We start from the raw sequence: 26,152 nt of genomic DNA on the forward strand, positions 1-26,152 counted from the left end.
TAAAGTGACCCTGAGGTAAGTAAAAGGCAGGCATCATTATCTCTAACTTCAGATGAGTCAACTGGAGCTCAAGGAGACAAAGTAAAATTCAAGGTTAAAAGGTTGGTGAGTGACAGTGTTAGCACTTGAACACAGACTATCTGAAACCAAGCCCTGTGCTCTTTCTCCTTCTCTGTGGTACTCAGACAACTCACAAGAATGCCATCTTAAGTCAGGTCAGCGGTTCATTCAAGCCAAAACACAGTTCTAGGCCAATGCACCAAAAGATGTTTCGCTGGAATGTTCACCAGTCACATTTTATGTTGACCTCAAAACATTCCTGTTTCTTTGCTAAGCTTTTATGAAACTACTACTTATAAAGAATTTATAGTTCCCTCTTAAAAGGAATAATCAACACAATAAAATATCTTCTATTTGTATGACATAGGATGCACAGAAAGCTACTGCATTTCCCTTAATGGAGTCAGACATGTTGAGACAGATAGGAAACTTTTAGTAGCCACACCATATAGCTGATGTTCAAGACGTTAGTGACTCAGCCAAGACCACGCAGCTATGAAGCAGTGGAGGCAAAGGCAAAAACCAGGCTTCCTTCTCCTTAGGTGAAATGATGCTTTTACTACTTCATGCTACCTCCTGTGCACAATCTGTGTCCTAGGCAGACTGCCCTTAGGTAGCCGTGAGGCACACCAAGGAAGATAAATAAGGAAACACCTAGTTTTCTGTCATCAAGAAGGGATGATCCATCTGGTAACGGATTCTTAAGCACAGCCAATAAGTAAAGCCACATCTGAAGACACGGTCTGCTGCATATTTGTGTCATCCTCCCTCTCAGTGTTTCGGTTTCCTCACTTATGAAATGGGGATAAGTTCTAAAGAGTAAATGAAAATATGTGACAGGCCTTACCCTAGGTCTAGTTCATGGCAACTGCTCAAAGAATCAAGTAGAAGCTTTGAATCTAGCCCTTTACCCTGTTGATACCTGATTATTCACTGTTCCTCTCTTCCACTGGCTAAGAAAAAGCCAAGTTCCTGAAAGGCAGGCACCTTGCTTCATTCATCTTTCTATATCCTAAGTCTACTACAATGCTATATACAGCAGATACTCAGTAAATCTTGCTAAATTTAAATAAACTGATGGAACACATAGTTTGTGCACTGTAATTGCTCCATTTATCCTCATGTAATTCTCACATCTTTCACAGGCGAGAAAGTAAAGGCTCTGAGAGGTTAATTAGTCTGATTGAAGTCACAAAGCTGGTGGCAGAAGTGCCCAACTCCAACTCTACTTTTTCCCATAATCCCCCATTATTTCAAAGAGGGGAGAGAATGAGGGAGAAAAAAAGAAGGAAACGATCTCATCCAACCAAATACTTCCAGAGCCCTTGAATGTAAAGTATTCTATAGACACAATTCAAACCGAGCTTGAGGAGGCAAGCAATGGCAGGTGGCATAGATCTTGAAACATGGACTCTTTACTCTGTCTGGGTGAGATGTAAGGGAAATATGTGGACAACGGAAACGTGAAATTATTGACTAATTTGTGATACCTGAATCACAAATGAATTAGATTTTTCTAGGCTCTCCTTTATGCCCTGGTATAAGGAACAAGGAGGGGATACTATTTGAAAAAACACTGATGCCAGATTTGGGAGCCTGTAAGCACAGGAAAGCGCTGTTTTCCCATCTTGTGCCAAGAGCTATACAATCTTGCTCTCAAATCTCACAGCCAGCAAAAGCTGCACTAAAGAAATCCACTACAATGTTTTCCTTAATTAACTGGACAATTTGAGTATGTAAGAGAAAACAGAAAAACATCTGGGGGAAAAATATGAACCATGTCACAGTATGTTTTTCCTTAAATCACCCTGATTGACTTATAATCTCCCTGAATCCTAAAGCAGCAGACACCACTACTCCACTGGGTATCACACTGCTTGCCAGTTCTGCAAACTGCTTCACCAATTTCAATTGCTTATTGCCGCTTTATCTGCATTATTTTTCCCCCTTTCTTTGATTCTTAGTTATGTTTCCCACCTCTGCTGTTTAGAATGTGGTGGGGACACTGTCAGTGAGCAATGTGTTTAAGTCCTAGAGCTGAATGGTTATGGATAACAGGCCTCCGGCTAGAGGAAAATCTTTTTTCTTGCTACGGAAATCCAACCCCTTTTTAAGCTTGCAAACTGTGAAACTTTATGTTTAGTTGGGTTAAATGCAATTTGATCTGATTGCAGGAAGGCCAAAAGCAGTCAAAATACATTTAGCTCAGAAAAATCTTCGAAAAATATTTATATTATGTATAGCTCTGGATATCGCTGAGTAAAAGTACAAATCAGCATTCTGTTCTATTCCTTCTAGCCCCTTGGGCCTACCTTCAATTTTCTGGACCTGTGACAAAGTCTGAAACTAAAAACAAATCCTGCTTAGGGATTAAAGCATCAGCCGGAGAACCCTTGCCTTAGAATTCAGGACTGTCTTGGGTGTGATGTTTTCTGATAAGTCACTCGTTAATTCTGATTGTTAGCAGGCCTCCCAAACAATATTCTGGGAGGTCGTACTGAGATAAAGTTCAAGGGCACGATCAGACATCATCTTCCACTTGACCAAAGAGGATGGATATAAGAGAAGAGGAGGAAATAAAAAAGAGACAGATGAGAGGGTTTGAAGGATTCTTTTTCTATCTGGTACAATCTGCCAATAAGCTTTCTCAAGAGTTAGACTGGGGTTTTTCTGCCTACTAGGAGTTTCAGAAATTTCATATTTAAAAAACAGCAATAACAATAAAACCCATACCCACTGAATCTTGATCAAACAAGTTTTGAGAATAATACAGTAACATGGTCATAATGCAAAACTCAGGCCTTTTGTATCTGAGCTGTAACTCTTCAGCTTCCACTCTTGCCCCTCCAGTCCATTATCCACACAGCAGCTAGATGCCTTGTTTAAAATGCTGGTCAGGCTACGACACCACTCCCCTGCTTACATCCTCCAATTACTTCCCTTCACCCTGGCAATGCCACCCAACCTCTTCACCAAGGCCCACAGAGCCCAGTGTGGTCTGGCCCTGACTCTGTGTTCTCCCTTCACCCCAGCTGTACATTCACAAGACTGGCCCCTTCTCTGTTCCTTGAATATGTCAAACTCAGTCTTGCCTTATGTCTTTTGTCCTTTTCCCATCTTGCTCTTGAACATTCTGAATGGCTGGTTTCTTTCAGAACTCAGGCCTCACCCGATTATTTAATCCAACCTGACTTCCCAGCCACTCTATCTCACATCACTCTATTTTAATTCTCTTAAACAGAGAACCACTCTCTGACAGTTTTCTTGTTTATGTATCTACTATTTCTCCCTACACTCATACCATGTGAGCTCCACAAAAACAGAGGCTTTGTCAGGCTTGCTCACAGCTGTACACCTGGTTCCCAGAATCAGGAACACATCAAGTGCTCGATAAACATTTAGTGAACAAATGAATTTTACTTTGGAACAAATACAGATGAAGGTGAGAACATGAATGGAAATGGGAAGGAATAAGATCCAGGAATTTTCATAGTAAGTACCCTTACAGCAACATAAACCTGGCCAACCTCAGTCTCACCTGGGCAGCACAAATCCATCGCCAACCAAGACCAAGGCAAACCGAGATGGGGCTTCAAAGTTTAACATTTCAGTAGGGTTAACTGAGTGCAGGAATGGGTATGGAGGGTAGTCTCCTGGTAGTCCACATCAAAGCCACTTTTGTGGAACTCTATAAAGAGTTTCTGTAAAGCAAATGCTGGCTCCTAGACACTGGCCAGCTATACCACCCAGCCGCACTTCCATCTCCACAGGCTGGGACACCTCCATATGCTCTCATATGAAAGGCCCCCTTCAGAGGCCATTGCTGATACCTGCAGCTCTGCAGCCCTTCCTGATTATTCCATCAGAAGCGAGCACTCCCTCCTCTTCGTGTCCACAGAAGCGTGCCTCTCTCATAGCTGTTTTCAATGTTCTGCCTTGTATTATCATTACTTATTTCTTCCTTTTTTAAAAAAAAAAAAAAAAGCTAAAGCTCTATCCTCTCATGTCTTATTTAGGCCCATCCCATCTAAATGTGGTTTTATTGAGTGTTTGTTCAAAATGTTTTTGAAATATTTTTTAAACTGAAAAAAATGTCTGTTGAACTCAATATTCACAGACATCTTACTGTGTGGCAGATGATACATACAATTTTAACCTGACATTTGCTAAGTGCTTAATATCTGCCAGGCGTAGTACCTTTATAATGATAATGGTCAACATTTCTCAGGTGTTTACTCTGTGCCAGACTGTTCTAAAGACTTATTAAATATCTCACTTGTTCCTCACTTTGGTACTGTATGATAGGCACTACTGTTATCTCCATTTTACAGAAAAAGAAACAGTATGGAGAGGTTAGTAACTTTCCCAAGGACACAGAATTGGTAAGTGACAAAGCCACTGCTCTGACCACTCCCCTGATGGGGATCACCCCTCAGGAAGGACAAACTTATAAACAGACGTCTATAATCCAATGTGAAAAGTGCCAGGATGTAGAAAGTGCTAGAACAACACATCCTGCTGAGGTGATGAGTCTGGAAAAAACTCAAAAGGAAAGAGATAAAGTTGAAGTCAGGCCTCACAGGATGAGAGGCAGTACTCCAGGTAGCCCCAGAGAAGCAAGGCTGGGCAAGCGGAAGGCGAAGCATGAGTGAAGGCATGGGACTACCTAGCACACGGCAAGTTTCGGGACTGGCAAGTAGAAAAATGACTGTAATTTAATCATCACTCTCAAGAAGTCCAAAGTCATCTGTGGAGAGGTAAGCCAGAGAATTGCCATCAAAGCAATACACCCTCTTGTTTACCACTCTTCAGAAAAGAGTCCATTTTACAGGCTACCAGATCAACTTGTTACAAAGCACAAATATTTGCCTTTTGCCTGAGTAACAACAGTGGATCTGAACCAAATTTTAAAACCCTGAAGATCCCTGAGAATGCCAGGACAGCATTCTTTCCCCACAAATGTGCTATCCTATTGCTTAGGACTTCCAACTGGGAAAAAGACCAAAGCAATAACTGCAAACTGCACACCACAATAAATTCTGCCACATGCCCTCTAGCCTCTGCTCATGCAATTCTAGGCCTCAGATATTGGCCCCAAATTAAAACTACAAAGACAACTCAACCCTTGTAATATGAGAGTACTTATCAAATTTCTTCCCGAATGCAGCACAAGAGTAAAAAAAGTAAATGGAAGACCACCGCCAGTGCTGTTCTCTGATATTTACTGATGACTTCTGACTGGTTGCAGACAAGCAAATAATCTACTGGAGTCCAGGAATGTTCAGTGCTTGTGATTCCTACCAGCCCCACCAGGATAAACCTGGAAGAGTCAAAATCTTAAACTAATATAATAATAATAAAAACTAAACTAAACAAACAGAACATCCTGCATAGCAGTTACCTAATGGCTCCCCAGACTGAGGGTGAACTGTTTCTTTCCAAACAAACAATAAAATCTGCCAAGATGCAGCTTTTGTCGGTGGGCTTGGCAACATGGAAAAAACAAAGGGGACTTTTGTGTGAATTGCTGTTTCTGGGTACGTTTTACATGCAACAGCCAGACTAGCTGTTCCTCTCTCGTCTTCCCTATTCAGACAGGCAAAGGATGGTAATTAAAATCAGCCCAGGGACCAGGCAGGAAGGCTCATTCAGGGCCATGTAATTAACCTCTAGAAGGTAAGACTGCACAAACGACACTGCGGGGACACAGAGTAGGAGCAAGTGCCACAGTCTTTCCTCAGATGCCCCTCAAAACAAAAGGACTTCCCAACATCATCCTTTTCTTTCTGCACAGTGGTTCAAAGGAAAAATAAAGGCCCTGAATTCTATAAAAGTAGCAGTTTGCTCTCTAAAGGAGCCTGAAAGAAAAATGGCCATAGAAATTTTCATTATACTCAGTCATAAATGGCCCTGCTGGACTCCAGCCTCACTCCCTGTAAGAGCCAGTTCTTCATAACCAGTGGGTTCACAACCCCTTCATTCACACCAAATGCCAGCAGCGAGCACGGCACATGGGAAATTTCTAGTGTTGAGAACATTATGAGAAAGAGTGAGGAGGGGGTGGGCAGTGTAGCAGTGGGTTTTGAGATCATCTGGGACCCCAGGCCCAGCCATTCTGATTCAGTGGGTCTTGGGTAGGACTAGAAAGTAGCCAAACAAGCACCCCAGGTGCTTCTAATACAAGTGGCTGTAGTGATCTTTGATAAACTGCTAATTGAATCAAAACCAATACCAACATCCTTACCAGAGAGAAAAGACAAGAGAAGACAACAGAAGGAAGAACAATCCACAGAGCCTTGAGGAAGGATACAGCTCTGCAGGTGGCCAGAGCTCCACAGGTGGTATCAGGGTAGGGGCTGGACTGGATGCACTTCTGCCACTGGCCAGCTGGGGTGCCTTTTCAGCTTTGTGGCCCTCTCTGATCACCAGTGAACTAGGATATCTAGGGCGGTAGAAACAGATTGTGGTGGGGATCAGAACATGCAGGCTCTTTTATCAGCTGTCACAGGACTGGCTGAGCAACCCAGTGGGAGTCTTCACTTCTGCAGCTGGGTTTCCTCGCATGTAAGGCAGTTTGACTAGCTGGCACCTGGCCACAGCTGCACCTCACAGACCAACTCCTCTGGGTTGGCTGCTGCGGGAATCAATAGCTGAGGAATATTCTGAGGCCTAGCCTAAGGCTCCTCAAAAGACTGCAGACATCGACTGCCCTGTCTTCTACAGGCAGGGAAAGACATTCTGGCCTCAATGAGCTATAAGGTTTATTCTCATTTTTAACATTCTCCAATTCCTCTCTGATGACCTATTTGTAAAATAAGTAATAATACCTGTTCTCACTGGCACTTGGGATTAGAAAGTCCAGATGAGAAAAACATTTGTGAAAGCTCTTTGTAAAAAGGTCAGTAGCAACAAAAGAGAGGAGGAAAGAAAGGGGCAGAAAATATAGAGTCTAGGAGACCACAGGTTCAAACCCTGGCTGTGTGACCACGGGCCATTTGTTTGGCCTCTCTAAGCCACAGCTTCATGGCTGTATATGGGAATAGCAGCAATAATGCCAATGTGAAAGGATGTGGTGAGAAGAATGAGAAATGGCCCTGCCCACAGCAGAGACTTAATGAGGGCGAGGCCTCTGCCTGACACAGTTCCAAAGCATAAAGCACTGCCCCAGTCATATCTCTACTTTTTCACTCTCCTTATTCACTCCGGTCTCACCAGTCCAGCCTCACTATGGAGTTCCACCTGGTACCCACTCTCAGAGACGATGGTGGTGGTAATGCCAACAACTTATATAAACCTGCAAAACCCCAGAGGATATGCAACTTACCAGAGCATCGATAAGTACTTCTGCTCCCTCTTCACTCTCATGGAGGGTGTCTATATCTGTTAATTCCTGAAGCAAATCGACCACGGCTATGGACACATGTGAAAAATGTTAAGGGTATAACACACACACTGAAACGGTACCGATATTTTTCTTCCCTTCTGTTTCCTCCTCAATTGCTTTATCACCATTTACCTTTAATAGACTCCGGTTTTATTAACATCTCTTCAACAGGGTTCTACCCACAGTGGGTGTTCATTAAATGTTAACTGACTCACTCGGTCTCTTTCCTTATGCTGCCTTCCTGGCTGCTTAGTCCATAGGTTCACTGAATTTTCACGGATTTCAAAATTTTAAATAGATCACCTGGGAAGTCACTTTTCCAGTGAGAAATAGGCCAACACCCTCAACCTCATCTCATAATTTAAATTCTTGAAACTCAGTATAATCTTAACTACCTTGTACAGTTCACCTTCGAAGGCAGTAATCATTTCTAAGAGGTGGCTGATGTTCACCAAGGAGTCTTCAGAGATCAGGACATGACATAATTGGTTGAAAACAAAGGGAAAAATTTATATGGAATTGGGCTAGTCCCCATCAACCTCTGTCCCCTCAAATGTCACACTGCTATGAATATAAAAGGAAGAATAGAGAATTTAAAACTGTGCAAAAATAGGAAAAGGAAAGGGAAGTACAGGGCCAGGCACAGTGGTTCATGCCTGTAATAACACCCAGCACTTTGGGAGGTCAAGGCAGGAGGACTGCTCGAGCTCAGGAGTTTGAAACCAGCCTGGGCAACACAGTGACACCTTGTCTCTACTAAACATTTAGGAAAAAAAAAAAAAATCAGCCAAGAGTGGTGGCACATGCCTGAAGTCCCAGCTACTTGGGAGGCTAAGGCAGGAGGCCTGCTTGAGTTCAGGAGATCAAGGCTGCAGTGAGCTATGATCACGTCACTGCATTCCAGTCTGGGAAACAGAGTGAGACCCTGTCTCAAAGGAAAAAAAAAAAAAAAAAAGAGAGAGAGAGAAAAGAAAAGAAAGGGAAGTATAAAGAAAGGGAAACACGAAGGAGAGAGTTATATTTGGAAACTGGGTGGCAGAACTAAACTTTTAACTAAGCTTCCTTTCCCTCACCTGAAAACTCTCTTATCTCTCTCTCTTTCTCTCTCTCTCTCTCTCTCTCACACACACACACACACACACACACACACACACACACACGGGTGCACACACACACAACAGGGGAGAGAGAGAGAGAGAGAAACAGATACCTTGCTCCAGCAAACTGCATTTATTGAATGCCCATGATGACTAAAACACTGAACATGATAAAGGCCAATCCATTCTTCATTCTGGGCCTCAGTTTCCTCATCTGTAAAATGAGAAGGATAGATAATCTAAAACAATTTTAAAAACCATACACCACAGGCAATAACCAACATGTAACAAATGAAGAATACACACGGACAATATGAACCACACGCGTCCTGAAAAGGAGCAATCAGATGGAGCTGGAGAATTAGTAATGACTTGCTAGAAGAAGACGGCTCAGAAAACAGGCAACTAAAAATATGAGGACAGGCAGACTAGAAGGCAAAACCACAGGAATAAAAGCAGAGAGACTGGAATGTACAAAGGCATTTGAAGAGAAGAAAGGATTGGAGGAGAGGGGAGGGAAATGGAAAGGGGAGAGAAAATTGTAACTAGCTGAAGAAAATAACATTTTGAAAGAATAAGCTAAAAGCTGTGTGCAGGATGCATTAAAGCACGGTAAGCATGAGGGATGGGGGTGGCACACAGGAGCCACCATGTGGACAGCATGTGTGGGTAGTTGTGGGAGCCAGGCCTGAAGGAGAAAGGCCTATTCCAAAGCTACCATATACAACAGAATCCAGAAGATTTAACAAAGGTCAGAATCAGGGCAGTTTTACTAAAAAGAAAAATAAAAGATGCAGAACATATGAACAAAAATGACAGGACTTGCTAGCTGACGACTGATGTTCTGGGTATTATATGCAGGTCTTTTGCTGAAAGAAAAATTACTTGAAGGTTTGCTTTATTCATTTCTAACTGACCAGCTGACCATCATGAATAAGTAATTAAGCTTTCTGTGTCTTACTCCTTCACTCTTAAAGGTGATATTTACCCAAAACTTAATACGAGCAAAGAGCTTGAAGGTCTTTGGACATCCTTCATGCTTAACATCTTCATCTAAAAAATAATCAGAAAGCTGTTGACAAGAGTCAACATATGTGCCTGATATAGAGTAAACTGAAACACACAAATTATTTGAACCAATTATAATAAAAAACAGCAAAAATAACCAGGCTACCAAATTAACCCCTAGAAACCCTAGAGCTACCTTTGACTAGTAGGAATTAGTAGTTCTCCCTCTCTAAAATTAAAATAGTTATCATCATAATAGCCGCCATTTTTAAAAGTCACAGCACCATGTCTGGTGCTATGCTACTGGAATTCTTTCAGCAGCATTATAAGATTCGGTGTAAGCGCTATTTAACAGATAAGAAAGGTAAAGCTAGTAGTTGTTAAGTTCTCTGGCCTGTGGTGGCTCACGCCTATAATTCCAGCACTTTGGGAGGCCAAGGTGGGCAGATCACTTGAGGTCAGAAGTTCAAGACCAGTCTGGCCAATATGGTGAAACCCTGTCTCTACTAAAAATACAAAAATTAGCCAGGTTTGGTGGCACATGCCTGTAATCCCAGCTACTCGAGAGGCTGAGACAGGAGAATTGTTTGAACCCAGGAGGTGGAGGCTACAATGAGCTGAGATTGTGCCACTGCCCTCCAGCCTGGGTGACAGAGCGAGACCCTGTCTCAAAAAAAAAAAAAAGTTATCTAAAGGTCACTGCAATAGTAAGGGAGAAATGTTAGGTCCACCTGATTTCAATAACAATGCTATTGCCAACTATATTTCATATTAATGCACAAGGGGATATACACTCAGTTTAAATATGGCTACATTCAGGTAAATTCTAGCTACTGACCCTGCTGTAACCACAGAGAAAAGAACTATCATTTAATTCCACCATAAATTAGTAAAAGACTCAAGGAAAAGAATAAAATGTTAACACCTCCCCACTCTTCCAAGAAACTCCCATATTTATTCTCTTGAAAAGTTCATAATCCATTCAAAAGCTTATTTAATATGTATGGCAACATTCACCTAAATCCATCCATCCATCCATCCATCCATCCATCCATCCATCCATCCATCTATCCATCCATCCATCCATCCCCTCACTGTGGAGTCAGATGTCTATAGGACAACTGAGCTGGGCAAGGTGGCTTATGCCTATAATCCCAGAACTTTGGGAGGCCAAGGTGGGAGGATTGCCTGAGTCCAGGAGTTTGAAACCAGCCTGGGCAACATAGTGAGACCCTGTCTCTACTTAAAAAAAAAAAAAGCAAATAAATAAATGTCTATAGAACAAGGATCTAAATCAGGCGTGCAATAATGCAATAAGTAGTGTTATCTTTACATCTCTTGAATAACACCATGAATGATTAAATACTTATTAACTTGAATATGATGATTATTAAGCAATAGCCTCAAAAGACAAGTGGAGTATATCTGAAAGACCAACAGATGAAGAGTCAAAGCAGGCTTGAGGACAAGGGTCATGTCATATTCATCTTTGCCTCACGTCTTTAATGATCTGAATGGTCCCAAAATTATCACCAGCCATGTAATCTTGTGCAAGCCCCTTTATTTCCTTAGAGCTTAATTTCCTCATCTGTAAAACTGGGGTAATAGTCTCTGCCCAGCCTCTTCCACTGAGTTGCTATAAGGAATAAATGAGATCAGGTATGTCAAAGGCCAAGGAAGTTAAAATACTCAAGAAATGTAAAAGCACTATAATATAGATTGTTAGTCAAGTCTTCCCACAGAATGCCCAAAGCCCTCACTATTGTCTTCATTTTTCCAAAAGCCTCTAAAATCTAAAGTTTAAGCTAACAACAGCATGGTCCCCCCTTTCTGGGTCACAATGGGTTGGAAGATTTAATTTTATATTTCAGCTATGCCATAGAGATTCAGATTGATCAAGTCCTTTTTCAGCCTCTCAGATCTTGTGGGCAAGATATCGTATTTTTCTTTGATTATTCTTACACCATGCTCACAAATGTGTCACATGAAACCTAGAAACTTAAAAAATAAGAAACATTTTAGACAAAGGTGATTTTATAGAAAAGCATAAATGGCTTTTCCAGGAAAACTTGTTTCTTATCATGTTTCAATGGATATCTACTTGCCTACTTTCCTGCCTCAGTTGAGAAGTCAAACAAGAAATCAGCTACCCACCAGGCCTGGTAAACATCTCATCAATCCTACCACTAACGGATTTTATATAAATTCCCAACTTTCACAAAACAGCATTTCAGCAAGGCAGCAATAAGTCTGTAATTGCCATCATCAACTCCTGGGTAATATAATATGACCCAGAAGACAGAGGTCATTTGAAGACCAGAAAGAGGAATGAGAATCAAAACTAAAGACAGACAAACTCTCAATCTTGATGAGAAAATTCAGCATGGTTGGCCATCCCTCCAGCATTTCTTCACAAGCAGACCCTGGGCATGGGTGATAGGTTTTTCCACTGTAGTTACAATTTCATTTCACAAAGTAAAAGGCTCTTCTGTCCAAGTATAATAGGAAAAGAGAGAGCCTGTCTCCCTGCGAATTACTAAAACACAGTTTTTGATAGCCTATTTTGTCATGTCGAGTAGAAAGGCCACCCACACATTCCCTCTGTACCTGTCCACTACTGGGGCAATAAGTTAGTGTAATAATAGGTAAAGCAGAAAAGACCAGCTGGGCACAAAATGGTCCATAACACAATGGCTCTTGGAAAAAAAGAGTGGTGTTTACTTCTGTTTTTTGGCTCTGGATATTTGTTTTGGGGTCATATCCCACTTAAAGTCTTGGTACAGAAACTAAGCATTAGTCTCATTAATCTCCAATGAGATGAGTCCACAAGGAACAAAGTTATTAAAAAAACAACAACAAAGAAAGAGAAATAAGATTAAGCAGATGGCTTTTTAAAAGTCATTTCAAAAAAGCTTTCTTAAGACAAATAAACCAGTATAGATTCAGAGAATATAACTGTTTTGTTTTTTTTTTTTTTTTGAGACGGAGTCTCGCTCTGTCGACCAGGCTGGAGTGCAGTGGCCGGATCTCAGCTCACTGCAAGCTCCGCCTCCCGGGTTTATGCCATTCTCCTGCCTCAGCCTCCCCAGTAGCTGGGACTACAGGCGCCCGCCACCTCGCCCGGCTGGTTTTTTTTGTATTTTTTAGTAGAGATGGGGTTTCGCCGTGTTAGCCAGGATGGTCTCGATCTCCTGACCTTGTGATCCACCCGTCTCGGCCTCCCAAAGTGCTAGGATTACAGGCTTGAGCCACCGCACCTGGCCGAATATAACTGTCAATGCAATAAATGTGAGCTTTTTAAAAAATTCTCTTTTCTTTAAGTTCTAGACTAGGACAGTAATTAGATATAGCTCAATTAATGCAGATGAATTTCACAACAGACAAAATGGTCTTTTTCTCCTTTAAAAGCAGCTGGCACAAAGCTACCTAGAATGAAACTGGACACTTATTCCAATCCTAGATCAAACTAATATGAAGGAGAAAATGTACTCATTCAACATTTATTAAGTCCTTATTAAATGCCAGTGGGGAGTAATATGCCACAGGGGAAATGTCCAAAGCAGGCTACAACCACCCTAATCTTTCGGGGACATAGATTTCACCTAAAACAAGACCAAAAGTTGCATTAATCCGGTACCAGGTTTTGTTTGTTTGTTTGTTTCAAGTTACATTAAAAGATCCTTCTTCTACATTGCCATTTTGGCACTTTTAACCTAAGGTGTTTATCTTCAGAGCACATTTAATTGGCTCCAAAAAAATAAGTGGTTTATCAATACATATCAAGGAAGTCAGATGACAGATGAGAAAAAGAAGTAAATTCTTCTAAATGTAATTTTAATTCTGGAAATATCAAGACAAAATAGCTCCTAGAAAAATAACAGCTCAAAATACGTTAGCCTTCTTAGACAGTGCTGGCGGGAAAGCAATGGAGCAAATACCAACTCCCTCCCAGTCCAATTAGAAGAAAGCCCCTTAGGAGGCTCAAACCCTTCCCAGCCCTATTCTTGCTCATTAGCACTGGGTCTGCAACACAAGTCACCCTTGACTATTGTACACAACCTCTGGGACAACATGGTGAGTCTCGGTCAGTTTGTTCCACTTTAGTATTCTCAGACCCAGACTACTCAAGTTCAGATGATCCCTGTTCATCTAAAACACTGATCTCCTTATTTTCCAAATTCCCACAGTAATTCTTCACAAAACTCACTTGACAACTCTGTAAGTTCTCCTGGTTTTCTAGAATCAGAAGAAAACTAAACAGTCATTTGGAAAAGAGCAGTGCTAATGACCACTCCCTAAAATTATTCCACACCAAAAAGAGCCGTCCCATCAGCACAATGATCTACTCTGCCACTTACAAATTTTTCCCTGCTTAAATATTAGCATTCAACCCAATGTATTGGTATCTTAAGTTAACATTACAGTGAAACCTCATTTTTCTGTCTCACAAAGGGGTGGAGAGAAAGAGGACTTTGAATAAATTAGGTTCAGATTACTGGATTTTTTTTTATTTTAATTAAAGAATAAGGCATTTAGCTGGGAAGCAGTAGTCATTGTTTTTTTGTTTGTTTGTTTTTAATTAAGCCATGGACCTGATACCTTGATAAATTTGTAGTGACTACATGAGCAGCCAGCAAGACCACATCAGCTTCCATCCGAAGTACGAGGAATGGCAATTTCCATCGCAAAGGGAGAGGCTACAAAAATAAACCTGAAATGCATGCTAATCTCCACGTCTGTCAAAAGCTTACCCATCTCCACTCCCCACACCCCCAAGCCAGAGATGACACACACCTTCTCAGGGCTCCAGTCAGTGGTATTTCCTGAGCATACTGCTCCAAAGGCACTCTCCACACACACCATGGGGGTGGGGGGTGGGGGTAATTAGAGGGTTTTTGCTTTAAACTGGAGTTATTATTTTTTATTAGCATCCAACACACTTATCATACAAAGGAGGAACCCAGTAAATAACAGTGATCTACCAAAAAGACTTTAGAAGGGACTCCACTGACCACTCAAATTGAGAACATGGCAAGCGACATACAAAAACAGAGTATTTATCCATTTGGCGCCATGTGATTGTTGTTGTGGTTTGTTTGTTTTTTTCCCTTTTATTCCTCCTTGTTCCTTTGGGCCAGTAGAGTAAATCTGGCTTAAAGCAGTCCACAAAAATGGATTTTTTAGCAATACTTTAATATCTTTAAATGTACTTTTGGTTTTATTTTTCCATAGAAACACTCTAAAAGGTTCACAAGAAAGGAGCTCTAAACATGTTTAATGATTTACTTGAAAGGAAAAAGTGTTTAAAAAGCATTATTTTGAAAAGGCAGCAGCTGCTGGGTTCCACCTTCTGCTCCCTCCGACTGGATTTAGAGTAACCCTCCAAAACCATGTGAAGTGTGTGCTCCCCACCCCCAAGATATGCTCTCCACAGATCAGAATCCATTCTGCAGCCAACCGATGGCTGGGCTCCAGCCTCTCAAGGGGGCAGATGAGGCACAGAAGCGCTGACAAGCCCTCACCAGCAGCAGTGATGCAGAGCGCCAGAATAAACTCTGAAGCTGCTTCTCACGGTTGAAAGGATGAGGCACAAGCTGTTTTCTCACATCCTCTGCCTCTTAAGGTTACAACAAATCAGCCTCTGATCCAATTAAAATCCCTACAGTTTATATTTTCGCAGAGGAGGACAAAGCAAAGATGACCGGTGCTTGCTGGGAACATAACCAGCCATGTATGGTCTTGGTTGATAAATGAAGAGTTAAAAAAGATTAAAAATTTAAGTCATGACTGCCATGAAATTGTTTATTCATGGTAAGGTGTTTTGGGCAGTTACAGCTGTACAACAGTAAATTGTTAACAACCGTTTCCTGAAGAAAGATTTCCATTATAGATCACAGATAAGACAAGCAGCAGGGTGCAATGTTGCAGGGAGAGCAACGTTCCAACCAACAGAGGATATGGTAGATGCAAGTCAAGAGGACCTACCCTTTCCTGAAATCACTTTCAAGAAAAATCATACTTTGAGGAGGATGACATTTACCCTAATTGCTGCCTCTAATTAAAATTAAGGTAATTAAAAAAATTTCAAATGCACTTTAAATTTGATGTAAGACATAATTAGAAATCAGATTTTAAAAAATATCATTAGGGCAGTTGGGTGCAGGTTGGCATACAAGAGGAAAAAAAAAACAGTTTAGCTCTCAGAAAACAGGAGGGAAATGGCAATCTGTCAAAGTTATTATAGGGGGATGTGTTTTTTCCCTTTTTAAAGACCAGGACTTAACAACTTAGAACATCTGTGCCCTTGCCTTTCCCAAATATGCCAACGTCGAGCAGCATTTTTTTGTGTGTCAGTCTTCTCCCCAGCAGGAGCCAGGCTGGTGAATCAGCAAAATGTCAGTATCTTCCAAAAGCTGTTACTATTATTTTGAGTTAGCAGGAATAGAAAAAAGAATGAGTGGTGTTTCCAGAAAGAAAATAAATCATTTCTGTACTAATACATAGGGTAACAGGTGACCATGCGACTCTGTCAGCAATGTTGTAAATCCCACAGGAAGACTCGAGGTGCACTGGAGGAACACTGGACTGAAAATCACAGACCTGGAGTGCCCGTCTTAACCTCAAGTTAGCTGTCCAACATCTGGACCTCACACTTGTCACTAAGTAAAAAGAAACAAGATGCTCAGCTAAGTCCTCTCTAAGGTCTGATCAGATTCTGAAATCTATCCTTCTGTAGGTGAACTGAAATGTGAAGTAACAACTAGAACTCGTAGTCTCTGCATCTGTGAGGATCATTAGTGCCCTGAATAGAGCTAGGCGTATGGCAGTTACCCGCCAAAGAAGGAATGTTTATATCCCCCCACAGATTCATATGTTGAAGCCTATCCCCAATGTGATGGTACCTGGAGGTGGGGCCTTCGGGATTAGTGTCCTTCTAAAAAGAGACCCAGCGAGTTCCCTCACTCCTTCCACCATGTGAGGACACAGTGAGAAAACAGCTATCTAAGAACCTGGAAGTAGACCCTCATCAGACACCAAAACTGCTGGTGCCTTGGTCTTGAACTTCCCAGCCTCTAGAACTGTAAGAAATAAATTTTTGTTGTTTATGAGCCACCCAAGTTCATGGTATTTTGTTATAGCAGCCCAAACAGACCAAGATAATACCCAATATATATTTACTGACTGATGCTACTTGAGCAACCAGCACAGCTTATGGTCCCCAAGGGCCTAGCACAGTGCCTGGTACATCATGAGCACTCACAGCAGGTCTACTGAGTGAAATTTCATGAGACCATATACTGAGCTCGCTCAGCAACAAGTTAACTAACTAGGGTCCATATACAACCTAGAACCCCACAGCGAACCCTGGTGAACGAAGTCATAAATCTGGGAGCTAACAGATCAATTCTTGATACTATCTAACATTACATGAAGCATCAGAAATGTCTTAAGACAGTCCTTCAAGAAGCCTGCATTAAAATTATTCACTGATTTATTTCTATGAGAATTATCAGCCAGGCAAGAACTCAGTCAGACACGCTCTCAGGAGAGAGATTACCAGAAAGATGAAAATAACATGAAGCAGCAGCAGATTCCCTGTGAATATCACTCAAGCAGACTAACTTCATTTGTCTCTTACCTTTGGAAATCTGGATTTAAACAGAACAACTACTAGAAGAGAATTTGGTTTAATGAACATAACCCTGTCCACAGACACATCAAAAGCCTTTGCAATAAAGCTACTGCACATCTGATAGCCAAGATAAAGTATAAAATGGTTTTGGAAGTCACGATTCAGATTCAGTGACAAGTAACATTTACTAAGTGCCTACTACGTATGTATAAATACTGTGCTCAGCATTTATACACTCCTTTGATCCTCTCAGTAACACGGAAAGCTACTCCAGAGGCTGAGGCAAAATCACTTGAGGCCAGGAGTTTGAGTCCAGCCTGGGGAACATTGCAAGACACATCTCCAAAAAATTAAATAAAAAAAAAAAAATTAGCTAGGCATGGTGGCACGCACCTGTAGTCCCTTCTCAGGAGGCTAAGGAGTAGGATCACTTAAGCCTAGGAGTTTGAGGCTGTAGCAAGTTATGATTATGCCACTGCACTTCAGTCAGGGTGACAAAGCAAGACCCTGTCTCTAAAAACAAATAAAAATAAAAATAACACTGAAAGACAAAAATTATTAACTCTACCTGTGCAAAGAATACAAGCTGTGGAGGGGCACCATCTTTCACACAAATATGAGGCTGAAAGTCAAACCCAGATTGTCTGTTTAGGTCTAACATGCAATCAACAAATATTAAATGTTATTTATTATGTGTTGTACCCAGTCCTTTTTTTTTTTTTTTGAGATGGAGTCTCACTCACTCTGCTGCCCAGGGTAGAGTACAGCGGCATGATTTCGGCTCACTGCAACCTCTGCCTCCTAGGTTCAAGAGATTTTCCTGCCTCAGCCTCCCGAGTAGCTGGAACTACCAGCGTGCACCACCACGTCCTGCTAATTTTTATTTTTATATTTTTAGAGATGGGATTTCGCCATGTTGGCCAGGGTGGTCTCAAACTCCTGACCTTAAGTAATCCAACCACCTTGGCCTACCAAAGTGTTGGGATTACAGGCACAAGCCACCACAGCCAGCATCGCTTTTAGGAACTGGAAATATAGGAATGAACAAAACAGAATAGCTCCCCTGTCCTCCTGGACATCCAAATGTGCTTTCTACCACGGTTCACTACCTTCTCTAGTCTCAACTCCACTGGACCATCAGTTAGCAGAAAGATGCCTAAATTAACAGATTCGAATCTGTGTGGCTTTGCCCCCATAAGGGGCCTTCCAATCCACATCCTAAAAAGTAAAGTTGTGAATGTATGAACAGATATATCACGATGAATTCTAGTACTAATAAGAGCAAATAGGACAATTAAGGATTGCCCAAGATTTGCAAGATTTGTTAATAGAGAAAAAACAGATTTTCAAATGAGTAAAAAGCACTGTGTGTTTCAAGATAGAAGATAATTAGAATGGAAACAGAACCAGATTTTACAGCACACATCTACAAAGAGAGACAGGAGAGAGAGTAAACAGCACTTCCCCACCATGTCAGCTTTCCTACTGAGGTCAGATCTGAAAGGATATCTGTATTATCATGTCCAAGCAAGCCGAGAAGCGACTGTACGGCATTCAGCTCCACCAGAAGGTGGTACAGGTCTGGCATGGTGGCCACCACGTGCATCTCCTGAATGATGTCATTTAGGTCCAGCTCGGATTCCATGAACCTAGGAGGGAAAACAAGACATCATTAGAAGTAAAGGAGCACTATCAGCAATGAGGAGCAAACAGCAACAATCTAGACAACAAGACAATCTGTCAAAGTGTCTGCAACAGACCAACCAAGAAGTACACTCATCCAAACATCATACTGTCACACAATTTCCTTGGGAAATCGATTTCCTCATTACAAAAATCAATCTTGGATTCAGATCTCATTACAGGGTTCCCTTACTCTTGCAGTCACAAGCTGCCTTTCAGAGGCTCCCAAAGCATTTTGCAGCACTAAACGATCTGCCCACCAGTTCTATAGATTAGCTACCATTACCCCTTGGTGTGGCAATTCACTCTGTTGCCCTGAACACAGTTATCCTACTACCCATCCAAAAAGGGTTCCTCTTACTTCCCACTTCAGATCAAGGGCCAGTTATTCCCCTTACCCAAAGGAAGATAAGATTTTCTGTATCTAAAAATATCCTCCCTCTCCCTCCTCTTTGGAGCTGATTCAGAGGCAGATACCAAAGAAAAGCAGACCTAGTCTCTGGCATTCTACAGTCACCACCAACTTTACACAGCATGATACTTTACTCACATTTCTACACCTGAACCTTTCAACAAACCTATGCCCAGGCGCTAAGAACAGAACTACTTTGCATTCACGCTGCATGCCCTCCCCCGGTGTTTGACATATAAGAAATGCCGATTAAGCCTTGGATGAACAAGACAGGAGAGTTTGTTCTGAGATGGAAATGAGCTAATCTGGCATAAGGCAATTGAACAATACCCGACTGAGAGTGACTGAGAGGAAGCAGTTTTTAAACTGACTCTGGAGTCAGACTATCTGGGTATGAACCTGGCTTAGCCACCTACTTAGCCTCTCTATGCCTCAGTTTCTTCTGTAAATAGGGACAATAATGTTACCTGTCTCACAGGGCCGCTGTAAGGAGTAAATGACTAAGGACATATAAAGCACTGAGAACAATGTCTAGCATAAAAAAGCACTATGTAAGTATTTGTTCTCTTTACTATTGCCGCTACTATTACTGTAATATGTCTATCTTCTCTTCTAGAAAGTAAACTTCTTAAAGACAGGAACTATATCTTTGTCTCTTATATCCACAGATGCCTACTGAATTAAATCGAGGGCGCAAAGAAAAGCAACACAAGCAGGGACTCTTGAAGTCACATAGGACTCATCAACTTCCAGATACTGTGGATCTGGGTAGATACAGCTTCTCCAAAAATCTGCAGTCAGTAAGGAACAAAATCTAGAGACTTAGAATTCTTTAAAACATGCCCACATTTTAGACAACATCTATTATTGTTTTTCTCCATTAGTATTTTTAATTATATGCCTATATATTTTTTCCCAATTATAATATACTTCTAGTAGAAAACCAGGGAAAGAAAAGCAAGCCCTCAAAAACGTAAACAAATCATCCATAAGCCTACTAACCAAAAATAACCATTGATAATACTCTGTATGTTTAAGCCTTTTTCTCAACTCACAGACTTGTAAATTCTATTTTAGTGTATGATATAAGGCAAAGATCTAACTTTATTTTCTGTGAATGTTTGACCAACTGCTTTAATACCATGTATGTTTGCCTGTATGTTTAAGTCATTTTTCTCAACTCACAGACTTTACCCCACAAAAGTAAGCCTATATAGTATATAGCTCTATATTCAATTTTTGCTGTTGTTAATATAGGCTAAATAATTGCCCTTATCATTATTCTACTACAATAGGATAAGCCAATACCTGACAAACTGCTATAGGTCCTTCTCCTTCTACATGGCAAAATCCCTCACTCACCACAGCACTCTTCCCTGCTGAGCTGACATGGCTGGCCTCAGAATCCTTTTCAACACAGTGTTCCAAGAACAGACTATGAATCATTCGCAGGCTGGGTGTGGCAGATTAAGCTTATCTACAATCCCTGTTCTAAATCATAGATTAATGGCCATGTAGTATTCCCTCGAGTAGATATACTGTGATTTAACTAACCAATCCCCCTTTGTCAGGCATTCAGATAATTTCCAATTTTTTTCCCTTTAACAAATGACACTAAGATGTATATGCATTCCTAATTATTTTGTGAGGATAAATTCCCAGGAAGGAAAGGGCCAAGTCAAAGAGTATGAATGACTTAAAATAGATTTTGATACATTTTGCCAGAAAAGTACCAATAGCACATGAAGTGCCTGTTTCCCCTTACCCTCTTCACAAAGAGTATTTCCTCCAATTTGAGATAGAAAAGAAAACTCATTTTGTATTTTGCATTGCTGATAGTAAGATGGTTAACATTCTTGTAATGTTTACTATTTGTATTTATTCTTTGTCCATTCCTATTAGGAGGCTCATTTTGTTTATAGATTTATAAACACTGTATATTAAGGAAATTAATCTCTATTCTATGTTGCAAAAAAATAAAGTGCCTTTAATTTGTACATTGTGCTTTTTGACATAAAGGTTTTTTTTTCCTTTTGACATAAAGGTTTTAAAAAGTTCAAGTAGCAAAATCTTTGCCTTTATGAACTCTATTTTACATGTATCCTTAGCAAAATATTTTCTATGCTAAAAGAAGATATATTTTATGGTGTACTTTTATGTTTATATATTTAAATATTTAATCCATCTGAAATTTATTTTAGTGTATTGACATAGGGCACGGATCTAACTTTATTTTCTGCAAATATTTGGCCAAGTGCTCCAATACCATAATCTATCCTTTCCCCACAGATTTAAAAAAATGTCATCTATCATACACTAAATTTTAATGTGTACTTTAATCTGTTTCTGGGCTCTTCCCTCCATTTCATTGATTCATCTGTGAATTCCTGAATCAGGACCACACTTTCACATTGTTATAGCTTTATAGTATGTTTTATGTCTGTTGCTGCAAAACACTCCCTTGTTGTTTTTATCTTTTAGTGTTTCCTTGCCTGTTCTCACTGATTATTCCAAGTAAATTTCATAATTATTTTAACAAGATTTTCCCCCAATACCTTTTTTTTAAAAGGCTCCCTTCTCTGCTTGCAAATAGGTTATTTTTTTTAGATCACTTGAAGTGTGGAAGCTAATCAGAATCATGACTCAGTAAGGCTGGTGCAGAAGGATTCAAATATTCCATGGGCCAGGAGATCTATATAATCCTTGAACCCAAAGACCTCAACAAACCTCTAAGGCTTATTTGCCTTATGTGAATGTGTGTATACAAGATTTCTGGAGAACAACCTGACAAAAGGTTTTTCCAGTTCACTTGGAAGAACCGGCAAGGGAGACTGGGCACTAAACAGAAAAAACAAAATTGTGCTGAGTGCAGGATAAGATCTGGTGATTTGGGTGATCAACAGCGAACGTGATGGCTCATGCCTGTAATCCCAGCACTCTGGGAGGCCAAGGTGGGCGGGTCACCCGAGGTCGGGAGTTTGAGTCCTGCCTGGCCAACACAGTGAAACCCCATCACTACTAAAAACACAAAAATTAGCCAGGTGTGGTGGTGCACACTCGTAATCTCAGCTACTTGAGAAGCTGAGGCAGGAGAATTGCTTGAACCTGGGAGGTGGAGGTTGCAGTGAGCTAACATCGTGCCACTGCACTCCAGCCTGGGCGATGCAGCGAGACTCTGTCTCAAAAAAAAAAAAAGTGAAAGACTGTCAGTCACCTGGAGGGGTCTGTGCTTAGGCCTGTTTAGATCAAGTATTTGATTATTATTTTTTAATCAATAACATGAGCAAAGATATATAAAAGGCAAAACGAAAAAATGTTATATGACACAAAGCTTAAAGGGACAGTAAACACAGCAGCTGACAGAATCAATTCAAAAGTTCCTGACAGGCAATAATGATATGCCAAATCTAACCAAAGGAAAATTACCTGGGATCCACACAGAAAACCGCAGTGAACCAAAAAGTCAAGTACAAATGTGAAGGCTGGAAGAGATATAGTTTCATAAGGGCACATGTGTTTCTTTCTGAACTTGATGGCTTTAGTGAACCATAACTGTGACACAAATCAGAACATGAGACAGTTCTGCCATAGACAATTCCTTATTCATCTCTGGACATCCAGCACCTGACGCAGGCCTTGGTCCAACACAGAAACTTGGGAGATGCCTGTAAATGGGGACAGAGACGAAAACAGCTGCCACAAGGTGGTTTTAGGGTACTTAATAGAAAACAATACAGAGTTACACTGATTTAATGACCCTAAAACTTTGTGACATCTGTTCAAGGAACCATCTTTTAGGAGGGATGTGGAAACCAATTCAGGGAAATGACCAAGATTCTAAGGAGTCTAGATAATTCCATACACAAATTTGTTGAAATGCTTTCTCATTCTGAGTTGAAATTTTAAAAGCCAAAGATGCCAAATGATGGAATAGCTTTCTTTGGAAAGTTAGATCCTTCTCACTGGGATAGTTAATAAAGGGTAATATTTAAAAAAAAAAAAAAAAATACCAAGAGTTAGATGGTAGAATAGACTGTGCTTCTCAAGGTCCTTCCAACTTTGAGACTCTTCTTCCAAATATGGTCTCAACCCAATGCTTTTAAGTTTAGGAAGTCAGCAAATTACCAAAACAAAACAAACAAGCAGATAATAAAATTGCAAGCAGGGAAATATTACAAAAATATACTGGGTCCAGTATTACGTAAGTAACAAGATATCGTGAGAAATGCTGGGCTTAGGAATGAGACTGACCTGGGTCATACTCCCAGCCATGCTATTTAGTAGATGTGTGGCCATTAACAGTGAATTGACAAATATTTACTGGGCACAAACTAGGTGCCAGTCATTGTGTTAGGCACTGAGGATATAACAGATAAAATAATCCCAGTTTCTGGCCTCCATCAAATATAAATAATCTATTGCAAACAATTAATTATAAGGGTGCCTGGCACTACCCAAGAGAAGTGTCACTGGAACACAGAGTGTGGTGTCCCAACCTGATCAAGGAAGACACAGAATATTAACTAACTTATTGCTAGACCCTGATTTCTTTATCTTCCTAAACTATAGTGAGGATTAAAAGAGATAATATATATGCAGTGCCTAATAATAGCTGGCACATAGTAAGTACTCAATGAATCTATGTACCCTCAAGTTTGTTATGCTGTCACAGTCGTCTTCTGTTTTGCCTGACCAAGCACAGCCTACTCATGAGCCTATTCATTTAAAGCACACACTACTATTTGCAGAGAACTGTCTTTAGGAATTAGGCATACTTTCAGCAATAGATGACTCACAGCTGGGGGAAAGGATCAAGTCAGAGGTGACAGGAAAGCAACACAGCAACATATTAAAACAGTAACCCAGGCTGAGATGGGGTCATCGATTCCATCTGATATGACAGAGAATATTTTCCTAGCCTGCCCATGTGCATTTGCTTCAGACCAGCAGGATATTCTCCTTCAACCACAGGGGTGAATATCAGCAAATGACCAGCAAAGCTCAAAAACACTGGGAAAGCTGCAGAAATTGACAAGTCCTAAATGCAATCACTGGTGGGGAAATATGATGCTCCCTCCATCGAACTAAATCAGCAGTTCTCAAAGTGTAGTTCTAGGACCCCAGGATGGGGTAGCGGGGTGGTTGGAGATCCTTTCAGAGAACTATAAGATCAAAACTATTTTATAATATATCTAAGACACCATTTGCCTTTTTCAGTCTCATTCTCTCAGGAGTGTACAATGGAGCTTTCTGAAGGGCTACATGACATGATGACACCATTGCCCTGATGGCTAATGAAATGTGTGCTTGTCTATTCTTGTATTTTCCAGAATTTTCTAAGCACTTGGGGATATTCCATACTTTAAGAGTACAAGGAGATCCTGAGACCAAAAAGGTTGAAAATCAGTAAACTAAGTAATTCTGTCCCTGCAAAAATGAAGAGAAGAATGATTAAAGGACTTTCTAGGGAAACAGCACACTCCAGTCAATGTGGTGTTTGGGAGAAAGATTGCGCAGTGCAAATTGGAGGTTGCATAAAGAGAACTGTCAACTGAATCTGAAATGCAGTCCAATGAAGAGAAGCATTTTTGGGTACGCAATCAAAATGACAATTGGATATATGGGAAGATAAATCTGAATGTTTCTGATCTCAACCGGAAAGTTTCATCCGAATACGCTCTAGCAATTTTCATCTTAATTGCACCTCGCTGATCTAGAGAATTATGAAAGACACTGCATCAGTAAGAATTCAAGAACTCAAGGTTAAAACACAATGTAGTTTCCTAACCGCTTTTTGACATGAAAAAAAAAGTTCTTTATGCATAATTTCAATTTTCATATGTTCAGATTTTAAAACTAAAATATTGTATACATTGTCTGAATGAAAAACACTACTCATTTTTTAAAATAAAATCACACTGTCTTAAAGCCAGTTAATGAACTATAACACTAAGTACCTAAGATGTAGATGGTGAACATAACCTGCAGAAACTCTGCTCCATATTGATAGACGTGTATCTACCAAGCGGGCAAAGGAAATACTGGTGTTCAAAGAAGTAAGCTGAATTTCTTACATTTCCCGTGTTATGAACCTGCAGCATAGCTTCTTTATAATGTATCCTTAGGTTCAAGCAATGGGGACGTAATAAAGACAACAGGGACTACATAAGCTCTCTTATGCTTATTGGGCACCTACAGCAAGGCAAGTACTGTGGTAGGCACTAGAGACAAACAAGACACAGTCAATCGCCTAAAAGGAACAGAGTATAATGCAGGAACCACTGAGTACAGAAATAACAACAAAACAAATGGCAAAGATGTTAAAGACTGATCACATGCATTGTGGGCAAGAACACAAGAAAAGAGATGCCATTGCTGGAGGAGAATTTAAAAATAGAGTGAGAAAATTGGCAGTAGCCATCATTAAAATATACATACCCTTCAATCCGGGAATTCAAAATTTACGTATCTATCCTACGGAAACATATGCACACAAAGACACATGTACAAGTAGGTTCACTATAGCATTCTTCATAAAAGCCAATATTTAAAATAATCAAATGTCCATCAATAGAAAATAATTAAATAAGTCATGGTATTTCCAAACCATGAAATACTATGCACCAGTTAAAAAAACACAAGGTAGACATGCCTGTACTACAGACATGCCTGTACAGATCTGTTATATGACCCAAAAGATCAAGGTGTAGAATATGTACGGTGTGATTTAAGTAGAAACAAATACATTTGCATAATTAACTGTTCACAAGGTTCCTCTAGGCAGAGGAGTAGAAAGAGATCAGAGCAGTGAAGGAGAACTTTCATTTTTCACTCTACTCATGTACCACCGGTATTTTCAGAACGACAATCTATTC

At 40.5% G+C, this 26,152-nt stretch overlaps 1 protein-coding gene across 1 annotated transcript in view; it reads right to left on the reverse strand.

Moving 5' to 3' along the window:
- The window catches only part of CTNNBL1 (catenin, beta like 1), a 177,636-nt gene that overhangs the window by 106,667 nt on the left and 44,817 nt on the right, over positions 1–26,152 (reverse strand). The window contains exons 4-5 of the mRNA XM_011929066.1: positions 18,692–18,831; positions 7,385–7,482 (exon numbers count right to left, since the gene is read on the reverse strand). Coding sequence (XP_011784456.1) covers positions 7,385–7,482; positions 18,692–18,831 — 238 coding nt within the window. The remainder of the gene's footprint in view (positions 1–7,384; positions 7,483–18,691; positions 18,832–26,152) is intronic.

This window comes from Colobus angolensis, unplaced genomic scaffold, assembly GCF_000951035.1.
Source record: "Colobus angolensis palliatus isolate OR3802 unplaced genomic scaffold, Cang.pa_1.0 Scaffold8, whole genome shotgun sequence".
Taxonomy (NCBI): domain Eukaryota; kingdom Metazoa; phylum Chordata; class Mammalia; order Primates; family Cercopithecidae; genus Colobus; species Colobus angolensis.